The 12,869-nt window shown below is 44.6% G+C and overlaps 1 protein-coding gene across 6 annotated transcripts in view; it reads right to left on the bottom strand.

Annotated features, from left to right (window-relative positions):
* Nucleotides 1-12,869, bottom strand: part of SRGAP3 (SLIT-ROBO Rho GTPase activating protein 3) — a 252,413-nt gene that overhangs the window by 63,992 nt on the left and 175,552 nt on the right. For all 6 annotated transcript variants that reach the window (XR_013357452.1, XM_077857962.1, XM_077857963.1 and 3 more), the window contains exons 5-9: nt 12,544-12,729; nt 8,987-9,115; nt 7,413-7,634; nt 6,068-6,169; nt 3,026-3,223 (exon numbers count right to left, since the gene is read on the bottom strand). Coding sequence is in view for 5 of the 6 variants with exons in the window: in XM_077857962.1 (XP_077714088.1) it covers nt 3,026-3,223; nt 6,068-6,169; nt 7,413-7,634; nt 8,987-9,115; nt 12,544-12,729 (837 nt within the window). In the remaining variant the exon portion in view is untranslated. The remainder of the gene's footprint in view (nt 1-3,025; nt 3,224-6,067; nt 6,170-7,412; nt 7,635-8,986; nt 9,116-12,543; nt 12,730-12,869) is intronic.

The following is a 12,869-nucleotide window of genomic DNA, read 5'->3' as shown; positions in this document are numbered from 1 at the left end:
ACATAGAAAACCCTAAAGCCTCTACCAAAAAACTATTAGAACTGAGAAATTAAATCATAAAGGTTACAGGATAGAAAATCAATATACAGAAATCTATTGCATTCCTATACATTAATAGTGAAGTAGTAGAGAAATTAAAAACACAACCTCATTTATAATTGCACCAAAAATAAAATATATAGGAGTAAATTTAACCAAGGAAGTGAAAGACCTATACTCTGAAAACTACAAAACGCTGATTAAAGAAACTGAATACAAAGGTAAAGATATTCCATGCTCTTAGATTGGAAGAATTAATATTGCTAAAATTCCATACTACTCAAAGCAATCTACATATTTAATGCAATCCCTACCAAAATACCAACAATATTTTTCACAGAACTAAGACAAATAATCCTAAAATTTGTATGGAATCACAAAAGGTCTCAAATAGCCAAAGTAATCTGGAAAAAAAAAGAACAAAACTGAAGCTATCATAACCCCATATTTCAAGATATACTACAAAGCTGTAGTAATCAAAATTGCATGGTCCTGGTACCAAAACAGAATATAGATCAATGGAACAGAATAGAGAGCCCAGAAATAAACCCATAATTATATGGTCAATTAATCTACAATAAAGAAGACAATATGCAATGGGGAAAAGACAGTCTCTACAACAAATGGTGTTGGGAAAACTGGACAGCTACATGCAAAAGAATGAAACTGGATCACTTTCTTCACCATACACAAAAAATAAACTCAAAATGGATTAAGGACCTAGATGTAGACTTGAAACCATAAAAATCCTAGAAGAGAGATGGGCAGTAATATCTCTAACATCAGCTGTAGCAACATTTTTCTTGGTGTGTCTCCTGAGACAAGGGAAACAAAACAAAAATAAACTATTGAGACTACATCAAAATGAAAAGCTTTCTTCACAGCAAAGGAAACAACCAACAAAATGTAAAAGGCAACCTAGTGAATGGGAAAGGATATTTGCAAATGACATATTTGAGAAAAGGTCACTATCCAAAATATATAAAGAACTTCAACTCAAGATAAAAAAAAATAATAATCCATTTAAAAAACAAGCAGAAGACATGAGCAGTCATTTCTCCAAAGAAGGCATCCAGATGGCCAACAGACACATGAAAAGATGGCTCACCATCACTCATCTTCAGGGAAATGCAAATCAAAATCACAATGAGATATTACCTCATACCTCACAGAACAGTTAGAATAAAAAACATAAGAAACAACTAGTGTTGGCAAAGATGTGGAGAAAAACCCTCTTGCACTCTTGGTGGGAATGCAAACCAATGCAGTCACTGTGGTAGACAGTGACTCAAAAAAATTAAAAATAGCATTACCACATGATCCAGTAATTCCACTACTGATTATTTAGCCAAAAAAAAAAAAAAAAAAAAAACACTAATTTGAAAAGACATATACACTCCTATTTTATTGCAGCATTATTTACAACAGCCAAATTATGGAAGCAGCCCAATGCCCACTGATAGATGGATGGATAAAGAAGGCGTGGTATGTATACACGCACACACCTGCACATGCGCGCACAAACACAGTGGAATATTACTCAGCCATAAAAAAGAATGAAATCTTGCCATTTGCAACAGCATGGATAGATCTAAAGGGTATAATGCTAAGTGAAATAAATCAGTCAGAGAAAGACAAGTACCGTACGATTTCATTCATATGTGGAATTTAAGAAACAAAACAAAGGAACAAAGAAAAGAGACAACCCAAAAGCTAGACTCTTGAGTACAAACAGATGGTTACCAGAGGGGAGGCAGCATGGGGGAATGAATGAAACAGATAAAGGGGATTAAGAGTCCACTTAGCATGATGAGCACTGAGTAATGTATAGAATTGTTGAATCACTATCTTGTACACCTGAAACGAATATAATGCTGTATGTTAACTATACTGGAATTAAAATTTTTAAAATAAAAATAAAAACAAATCAAAAAGAATATGATCTCAGGACATATGAAAAGCATTAGGGAGGAAGGAGTTGGAAGTTTAGTTCTATTCTGTGCTGGTTAGACTGCTGTTGACTTTAGAACAGGCATCAACAAGAGGAATATGTTCGGGAAAGAGCCTAGGATGCTGAGGCCACTCAAAATGAAAGCTTATGAGGCAGGATTTACAAAATCAGGTATATTTAGCCTGGAGACATCAAAACCCAGTTCCCTACCAGCAAGCCAAAGACTGTTTTGTGGCATTAATCTCTCTGGGTTGCCTCAGAGAACAGGATCAAGATCAATGACCAGAGATCCTAGTGAAACAGATTTTTGAAGATAATAGAGAGGAGGGAAAACATTATAATATCTACAGCCAGTCACAGGCCAAAACAAAAGGGCTATTTGGAGATGGAGGGAACTTTTCATCCTGGGGCTATTCAAGCAGAGACTGGATGACTTCTTGGGAGGGATATGACTGAATGAGATCAAGCATCAGATCTGAGGTCCCTTACAACTCCCAAATTCTATGTATACTAAACCCATGTTGAACTAAAGCCCCAATGCCCTTTATTCTTGTTCTTCCCCGCACCAACTGAATAGAAAGGAAGTGATCTGGGATTTTCCATGAAGGGCTTACAACTCACCAGTAATTTGCATAGACTACCCAGGACATGGTTTCCAAAGCCCACACCCCAAATTAAAACACCTCAACACGACAACCATACACTTAACTTTATGGCTGTTACCTAAGGGCTTGCCCATAGGTTCCATTCACCATTTTCTTCACATGTTACTGAACACAACTCTCTGGTTTTTTTCCTATGTTAGTTGCAATAACCATCAATCCAGAATCAATGCTGATGCTCCCCACTGGTCATTCATTTTTTTGCATTTTACAAAGCCAAGCCAGGCAATTTACCTAATTTGAGAAGCATGTCGGGAAAATTTTAGCTCTAATTGACTCACATGGTTTTGCTGGCTTCCACTAGCTTGGGCTGCTCCCCAAAAGTCACTGCCAGCAGGTCAGCAGTGGGTTCTGGGTTCAAGAGGCCACTTACTGTAAAATAAAACATTTCTGTTTCCTGCTGGTTGGCTCTCCTTTTGGCGATGTTGATTTTGCTCATATAGGTCTCAGAGGCAGCTGACTTCACAGACTCTGTAGATCGACTGTGTTGGAAGGCGTCAGAGACATCGAAGTCCTCCACAGTCAGCATGTCCTGTAAGGTCTGCATGGTGGCATCCAGGGTTTTTCTAACCTGGAGAAACAGCATGTCAATAAAAACCCTTCAGCCTCAGAACACCTCTGACACCTCAAGTCCTTTTCCCCCACTTTATTTCTTCTATGTAAAGCCTCTGAAAGGTGGGCAGGATAAAGATGATCATTCTCATTACACTAATGTGGGAAGTGAGGCCAGTGAGCTGGCTGGGGTGAGAATCCGTGTTGCCCAATATAAAGTCATTTTATTGAATTGCTTCTGCTGAAGAGAACCTTGGAGAATGTTGTGACAAACAAGGAACCTGGGTTTCTAGGTTTGTTTCTCTTTTCGTGATCATATAAGCCCCAAACTAGCCCCTTCAGTGGGAGGCAGGTCTCTTGAAGAAGGATAACATTAGAAATAGCTCTCAATGCTCATCCAGAGGGAAGAGGGGACAAAATCTTGGTAGGATGAGGGGCCATCCTCAGTGGACAGACTTTCTGGCCATCTGCTCCTGACTTATCGAAAGGCTGACTGAGAAAAGAGAACTTGAGGAAGACATATGCTGAACCAGTCCTCCAGGACTCCAACTTCTCTCCTGAAGTCAAGTGGGACCCAGGGAAGGCTATATGGGCAGAGTGCAGGAGCCCTGACCTCACAACATCCCTTCACTGACTTGTGCCCTATACTGTGATGGAGGATCACTCCAAAAACAGGGGAGAGGGCAGCCTGGGTGGCTCAGCGGTTTAGCGCTGCCTTCGGCCCAGGGCGTGACCCCGGGGTCCCGGGATTGAGTCCCACGTCGGGCTCCCTGCATGGAGCCTGCTTCTCGCTCTGCCTGTGTCTCTGACTCTCTCTCTACCTGTGTCTTTCATGAATAAATAAATAAAACATTAAAAAAAACAGGGGAGAAATTGCCTCTATATTTGTTGTTAAATTATTGTCACTTGAAGTCTTTCTTGTTACTCAGATCTCAACTCAAATATCACCTCCTGGTGACATCAGAGGCCTCTGACTACTCTTCCTTAGAGCACATCATCATTTGATATTTTGCATACTCATTCATTTGTTAGTTGCTTTGCTTTCATGTCTTATCTATTTTTCCTCACTAGAACATAATCTCCATGAGAGGAGGTACTAGGGTGTCTTGTTCACTCATTTTACTCTGCATCTAGCACAGTATTTACAGCATAATAGGTGCTTGAATAAATAAATACTTGAATAAATATTGGTTGAATGAATATTTGTTGAATGTATAAATGAACAGATCAGTTTTTTTCTAAGACAGCCTAACAGAAGTTCAGGTTCAAAATTAAGCATTTCCAGGATGCCTGGGTGGCTCAGTGGTTGAGTGTCTGCCTTTGGCTCAGGGCGTGATCCCAGGGTCTGGGGTCAAGTCCTGCATCGGGCTCCCTGTGAGGAGCCTGCTTCTCCTTCTGCCTATGTTTCTGCCTCTCTCCATGTGTCTCTCGTGAATAAATAAAAAATTTTTTTTAAATAATTCATTCTTTAAAAAAAAATTTAAGCATTTCCATAGCTATAAACGGCCTATACAGAGGAACATTTGCCTCATTCTCTCTGGGGCCCTAATTTCCAATTTAGACCCCATCAACATTGTTGCACATAGACTGTTTGATGTAAACAACTGAAGAAGCTTCGGGGGAGGATGTAGGACACAAACACTTTTTTCAGCTCCTCTCTCTCCTCAGGTGTGCAAAATAAATACATAATTCATTTCTGTATAATCTCCCCCCAGGGACAGCTTTGATTCATTATTATCCTGAGTGACAATCTGTCTTATGTCTCTCCTAGTTCTGTCCTTTGTGGAGACACAGAGCAAACCAGCCCTCTCTGCCCAGGACAGTGCTCTTGAGATATGAAGATGGGGACCATGACTCCCCATCTCCAGCTATGACTGCACTCCTCAGTTAAACCTCAGATAAACCTGCCCAAGATTTTAGGTAACATTCCCCACATCCTGGTGTCCTTTGTCCAGGAGCCTTCGGTTGATCGACCTCTTCCCCGCATGGAGGTATCCAGGCTGGAATAGGATGTTTCCCATTTGGCTTCCTCAGTCCACATCAAAATAAAACCACCACAGTTGGTGCTTCCATTTGCATACTCCCAGTGGTGATCCTGTCACCGCTTTATGGGAGGCGTAAAGGCGGTAGGTAGTTCCTCGGAGCTCAGAATCCATGACACATTCAGTGTGCCCTGGGTTATTTCACTGTGTATTTTAAAATACCTATAACTCTCTTTGATGATAAAAAGTAACATAAACTTAATGCAGATAATAGAGAAAAGCATAAGAAGAAAACAAATCACCTGTAATTCCTCTACCCAGCTATAACCACAATTAACATTTCAAAGTATTTCCTTCCAGGCTTTTTTCTCGTGAATAAACACAGATACACACTGTGAAATAGAACTCTGCTCTAGTTTACCATACTTAAGAGAATACTGAACAGAGTTCTATTTCTCGTTTGTTTTTCTTTAACATCTTATGAGCATCCCCCACCCAAGCCATTGAAGATTCTTGGTGTGCCCAGTTTTAATGGTCATGTAATAATCCATCTTTAAAAAAAATTATTTACTTTAGAGAAAGAGGCAGAGAGGGTGAGAGTGGGGGAGGGGCAGTTTAAGAGGGAGAAAGAGCATCTTCAGCAGGCTTCACGCCCAGCATGGGGCCCAATGCAGGGTCCCACCTCACGACCCATGAGATCATGACCTGAGCTGAAAGCAGCAGTCAGATGCTTAACCCACTGAGCCACCCAGGCACCCCCAGTCATGTAATATTCCATTTTACAGATGAACACTAATTTCTTAAGTGTTCCACAGCCAGAGTTCCAGCACCAGCGGGGCCTTCATAAGGAAATTTGTTGTGGGGCAGAGGGACCCACTCACCTCCTCATTCTCTATCTTGAGAGTGGCCAGTCTGGACTGCAGCTGGTGGTACCGCATGAGCAATTCCGTCTGGACGGGTTGCTGTGCACTGACCTGGCACACCTGCAAAAGGACAGCCAGTGCCTGTGGTTTCCCAGTGCTCTCATCACCTGTGCAAGCCGGGACCAGGGGCCATCACTAATGTCCCTATCAGCAGTTGGGGAAACAGGCTTGCACCCGGCAACACCAGATGGGAACTGGGGGTCTTTCTATGCCAAAGGCAAGATGTGGCCTCTCAGTCATGGTCTAGATTTGTGCAGCCCTTGAGGGTTTACTAAGAGCTTTCAGGTGAGCTCATTAAGTGAGACTAGTTAATTTCAAGGCAGGGGTTTGTGGTAAGAAAGCAACTGCCTAACAGAAGCCAATGAAAGGAACAGTGAATGGAAACAATCACTGGAGGGCTCCAATTCCCGGGCAGGAGGTGCCTCAGGGAGGCAGGAGCACTCTCATGGGGTGCACGGGGGAAGGGGAGAAGGAAATACTATTCTCCTGACACCTACTCCACCCAGGGCTCTGCTACTACCCCATGGGCTGGGCTGCCCTGCGTGAGTCAGGTAAGATCCTAAGGGACAGTAGGGCTCCATGATTTCCTAGTTATTTCCCACTAATTAGGCAGTCACCAGTGGTAACTGGGAGCCCAGAATTTTCAGGTCCAGATGATGGGCCAAAGGGCAGGATGCAACGGCTGAGGGATAGGCCAGAAGCTGTGGGGAAGCCCTCTTTTGCAAATGAAGAAAGTAGGGAAGGATGTAAAGGAAAAAGTTCAAGGAGCTTTTCGCATAAGGGACTTTGTACAAATGGAGTAACCAATAACTGCTCTGTGGCCAGTAACAAGTGCCACCCCCCACGTACTTATTTATTCCAGAGCATGGTAAGGAGCTGAGCAGCACAAGGATTGAAGGGAGCATGGTTCCTGTGCCAGAGGACAGTGTCCCGGCCAGCCTGCCAGCCAGTGTGGATTAATCCCAGTTTCCCATAACCTGAGGTCACCCGAGGGAAGAGTGGGAGATGCTTGCATGGCCATGTGGGACTCCCTTGGGATCTACACAGAACTGGGAAGGATGTGAAGGAGAGCTAAGGTCCTGCCGTTTGGCAGGCGGGAGACTTCAGCCAGCAAAGTTAGGATATTAGTGGTAAAACCCTCAGCTGGGCATCCCCTGGACCAAGAACTTGACCCCAGGCCTCTCAGATAAATGTCCTGCACATGGAACGGGGCCTGACCTTCCCCCTCCCACTGATGTCCCAGGAGCATGTGGAGGGAACAAGTGGAAACAGCCTCAAGCCTGGGCTCCGGGGAGAAACCTACCTCATCTCCCATGTGGGGCTGGAACTCAAACTTAAGCGGAGGACAGAAGACCTGGTTGCACATGTCCATGACAGTATGCTTGTCACTTCGGGAATCCAGGTTGTCCACCGCATTCTCGATGACATCCAACCCCTCGTGGCGAGAGGTCTCCAGGTTGTACTCGGCTGAGAGGTAGGTCCGGAAGGTGCGGGCCAGGCTGGCATGAAAGCCCAAATCACAGCACTTGGAGAGAGGAACACAACAGAAGGGTGAGGATACGGGCTATCACTGGAGGTGGGGGGCTGGCATTCCCCTTCCCATCACGGTGACTTAAGATTATCTCCCATTCCACAGCCAACTCTTTCATCCTGGAGGCCCTTGTGCACTTGGGAATCTTACTGCACAAATCACCCCCAATGCCCGCAGAGGGACCTGGGGATTGTGATTTGAGCAGTAGCAGAATTTCTCTTAGCTCCCCAAATTCATCCCATTCTTTCTCATCTCTAGGCCTTCTTCACACATGTATTCCCTCTGCCTGGCCTACTGCCTAAATATTCTTCCTTCAGGTTTCAGTTTTGAGGTCACTTCCTCCAGGAAGTCTTCCTTAATGCTCCCCCACTCAGAGTTTATGTCACATGTCCCTCCTCTGGGGGTCCACATCTCCTTCCACCTCCCTCACTGGGACACCTGCCACTTGGCTTTGCAGTTGCCTATTCATGTTTCAGGGTTATGCACGGTCAGCTACAGAAGGGCAGACCCATAGGCTCGTGTCCACTCCTGGACCTCAAGACCTACGACTAGTAGGTGCTCAATAAAAATGTGGTAAATGAAGAAAGGAGAGGACTGGAAAGAGTGAAAAGTTGTGAGCAAGAGGAGGGGTCTGGCCTCAGGTGTGGGAAGGCACAGGCAGGGCTGGCAGCCAGCTCCCTCTCCTGGGGATGGTGGCAATGGGTGCCTTCTGCAGCCATGGGAAAGCGGTGACCCTGTGACTCCCTGACGGGACACAACAGAGCCAGAGGAAAAGGATCCATCCATCAGTAGGGAACCTTTCCTGAGCATCTGCAGGCCAGATCCCCGTCTGCGTGGGATGGGCGGGACACAGGAAGCAGTCCCAGCTCCAACACAAATGAGACAGACGCTCTCCGTGATGATGCCACTCATGATGTTCTTTCTCCAAGCCCAGACCTCCAGTCCCTCCGGCATGACCCACACAGCTGGTACTTGGGAGTCAGTCCTTTTGCTAAAACTGCCACATTCTTCCCACAAGAATATCCCCTAAAGATATAAACATCTGTACCGCCCTAGGAGACTACCCAGGGCATGAACTGTGTACCATCACCTCTGTGCCCGCAAACTCAGCAAAGGGCCTGGTGTAGAGGAGGCTGGTGCAGGTTGAATATATGCCTACCTGACCCAGCCATATAGGGGCTGCCAGAGGCCCACTCCCACCTGTGGACAGAGAAACCATCTCCCAGGCCCCAAATGCCCTTTGCCCTTTCCCTCCATCAGGGCTCAAGGGACATGCTCATCAGCTACAGACAAGGGCCAGCATGGGTGTGGGGCCCTGTTCGGTCCCAGACTGCCCAGGTGCTCACGTCGATTAGGTCAGAGACATCGTGGATGTAGTATTTGCTGATAGCTGCATTGGTGGCCGCCAGATTCAGCAAGTAGTCATTTCGGGCCTTTGTGCATTTCAGCTTGTTCTCAGAATACTTAGCCTGCCTCTGGAAGAAGAACAGAGCAGAGGTGAGAGCTGAGGCACGGACCTGCCCCTCGTCCCTCTCTCGCACCCTCTTCATTGCCCAACTGCCTCTGTCCTTCCCTTAAGAGGCCAAGTTCACTCCTGCCTCTAGGCCTTCAGACTCATTCCCTCTGCCTGGGGAGCCATCCTCGCAAGTCCCTAGGTGGCCTGCTTCTTCATGTCCTTCAGGTCCTTATCCAAGGTCATGTGGTCAGAGCGTCCTCTGATGACAACCTCATCTGGAAATGAGTCTTCAGCATCTGCAGTGCCCCTCCCCCTGCATTCCCTTGCCCTGCTCTATGTTTTTCATCTATTTAGTCTTTGCTTAGTTTTTAGTGATTATTCTCATTTTAAATCACTTTTTTAAATATTATGTTTTTAGAGCAGTTTTAGGTTCATAGCAAATTTAAAAGGAAAGTACAGAGATTTCCCATATGCCCCCACACATGCAGAGCCTCCCCTGTTATCAACATCCCCCACCACACTGTACATCTGTTACAATTGATAAACCTACAGGGACACATCATAGTCACCCAGAGTCCAGAGTTGACACTAGAGCTCACTCTTGGTATTTTATACTCTATGGGTTTAGGCAAACGTATAATGATATATATCCATCATTATAATATCAAACAGGGTAGTTTTCCTCCCTTACACATACTCTGTGCTATCTATGCATCCCTCCCTGCCACCTAACCCCTGGCAACCACTGATCTTTTTCCTGTCTCCGTAGTTTCGCCTTTTTCCAGAATGTCATATAGTTGGAATCGTAAAGTATATGGCCTTTTCAGATTGGCTTCTTTCACTTAGTGATATGCATCTAAGGCTCCTCCATGTCTTCTCAGGGCTTGCTGGCTCATTTCTTTATAGCACTGAATAACATTCCATTGTCTGGATGCACCACAGTTTACTTGTCCATTCATGTACTGAAGGACATCTTGGTTGCTCTATTTTTTTCTTCATAAGCATTTTTTACCACCTGAAATTATATTTTTTACCTCTTTGTTTACTCGCTGGTTTTTGGTGTCCACCACTAGAAAGTAAATTCTATGAAGTCAGGGACTTGATCTACCCTATTCATCACTGGGCCTGAAGCACGCAAAACTGATACTCCTCACCCATTTTCAGGGGCTACTATGACCCTCAGACCACTTTCAGCCCTTCATGGATTCATAAAATTTTATACCTAGAAAAGATATTAAAGGTATCTTAGTTTAATTCACCCATTTTACAGATGAGAAAATGAAAACCAAGAAGAAATGACTTGGGGGCACCTGTCTGGCTCAGTTAGTAGAGTATGTGAGTCTTAATGTCAGGGTCACGAGTTCGAGCCCCACGTTGGGTATGGAGATTACTTAAAAAACAAAGTGGCTTGTCCAAAAGCCAAAAGACTAATTAGCATATCACTCTGAACTTAACTCTCCAGACTTCTGGCTGGTGGTATCTCTTCCCCTCTATTTATCCCCCATGTTGTAGTTTTGTAATTCCCTGCCTACCTGTCTTATTTTTATTTATTTTTTTATAGTATATTCACAGAGTTGTACAATGATCACCACCATCTAAAGTTAGAATATTTTTGGCAACCCAATAAGAAACCCTATGCCCATTAGCAATCACTCTCCTTCTCCTCTGCCCCAGCTCCTGGCAATAAATAATCTACTGTCTGTCTCTATGGATTTGTCTATTCTGGACATTTCCTATAATTAGAATCACACAATATTGTGACTGGTTTCTCTTACTTAGCACACTGTTTTCAAGGTACATCGTGTTGGAGTATATATCATTACCCTACTCCTTTTCATGGCTGAATAATATTCCATCACATCACTAGATTACATTTTATTCATCCATTCACCAGTTGATGGACATTTGGTTTGTTTCTACCTTTTGGCTATTATGAATAATGCTGCTAGGGACATTCATGTGCAGGTTTCTGTATGGATGTATGTTTTCATTTCTCTTGGTGGACACATATGAGTAGAATTATTGAGTCATATGATAACTTTTTGTTCAACATTTTGAGCAGCTCACAGATTGTTCTCCAAAGTGGGTGAACCATTTATGTTCCCTCCAGCAACATATAAGGGTTCCAATTCTTCTGCAACCTCATTAACACTTGTGATTGTCTGCCTTTTTTATTTTAGCCATCCTAGTGGTTATGAGGTGGTATCTCACTGGGGTTTGGATTTGTATTTTCTTAATGTCTAATGATGCTGAGTCATCTTTTCATGTGCTCACTGGCCACTCATGTAAGTTCTTCAGAGAAATGTCTATTCAAATTCTTTACCCATTTTTTTTAATTGGGCCCCTGTCTATTGGAAGCATGCTTTTCTTTGCCTTTGGAAATTATCCTGGAACCTTATTTTATTTGCCTATGGTTACTTTTTCAGCTCATCCAGGCCCTGGTGAATTCTGTTTCCACTCAATCTCCTAACATTTTTAAGCTGCAGGATCATGTAATCATAGAATGAGACTCATAGAAGCCCAAATAAATACGTGGTGTGATGTTTGGCACAGGGAAAGAGCTCAGGAAATGTTTAGCGATTGCATGGAATGAATAAATGCAGAGAATTCAAAAGAAAATAATAGCTTTTACAAAGAAAGAAACCTGAGAAGTAATCTAGTCTAAGATAACAAAAGCATGTACACCGCCCCTCTAAATTCCCTGGCCATCGCAGGCATCATCAATTGATTGCAGCACTGTTTTTAACTAATGCCTGGAGGAGGCTTCACAATCTTCAACAGAGTTTTGGGCAGTTACTACCAACTGATCACAGTTGGCTTGAGAGAGGAGTCATTTGCCATCGCTGTCAGATTTTAAAGCTGACGCTCAGAGAAGTACTGTAAATGTGGCATTTTAAAAACCCAGATTGTCTGATTCCAAAACTAGCACTCATCCCTCTGTGCCCTACTAAAGCACTTCCCCAGCACCAGTAATACACAGTGATTCTAAATCTCCCATTTTTGGCTTGCCAGTGGCATTTTGGAATGGGTTCTTTATCGGGTTCCCAGGTGCTCATTGGTAGCCCAGTGCTGTTCCCTCTTATTGGGACATGCTCAGCCCCAACCAGCCTCCGGCCACCAATATGACCCTCCTGAGCAAGCCCCACCCCCACAAATTGCCTGGTAATTCCTGTCCATTTGAGAATATGCTGGCTGGGCGTTGAGTCTTGTCACAGTTCAGCTCTCTTGTCAGCTGAGCGCTTTCCCTGCCTGTTGATCCTGGCACAAGGCCAGGCCTAATAAATGCCAGTGAGGCATGGACAGCCCTGCCTCCTTCATGACACTGACCTCCAAGACAGTGCATGCTGGCACCATGCTTCTATCCCTTACCCCTCAGGGTGCAGAACGGGAAAGTTGAGGCTGTCCAGAGGGAGCATGCCCCTCAGTTTCTCCTAGGCCCTCACTCACCTTCTCCTTCATCTTCTCAATCTTCTTCACAGAGCTGCGGCGCTGGGGCCGGTCCTCGTGCCGGAGCAGGTTCATGCTGAGGTCTCCTGATTTGTTGAACTGCTTCTCCTCCTGCTTCTCGGCCTCCTTCAGTTTGCTTTCTGCACTGATACTCTCAGCATGGTACATGTGGTAGGTTTTCATGACCTGGGGATGCACAGGGGCAGGAAATCAGCAGCCTGCACAGCCCAGCAAGCGGCCCCCTGGGCTCCCAGCCCCATTCAGGTTCTGTGTGCCAGGAAGCCACACCCTATCCTCTTCCTTCCACACACTCCAAGCTCCCTGTG

The sequence above is a fragment of the Canis aureus genome, chromosome 19 (assembly GCF_053574225.1).
Source record: "Canis aureus isolate CA01 chromosome 19, VMU_Caureus_v.1.0, whole genome shotgun sequence".
NCBI classification, from domain to species: domain Eukaryota; kingdom Metazoa; phylum Chordata; class Mammalia; order Carnivora; family Canidae; genus Canis; species Canis aureus.
The sequence above is the reverse complement of the archived record's forward strand: the minus strand, read 5'-3'. Positions and strand labels throughout refer to the sequence as shown.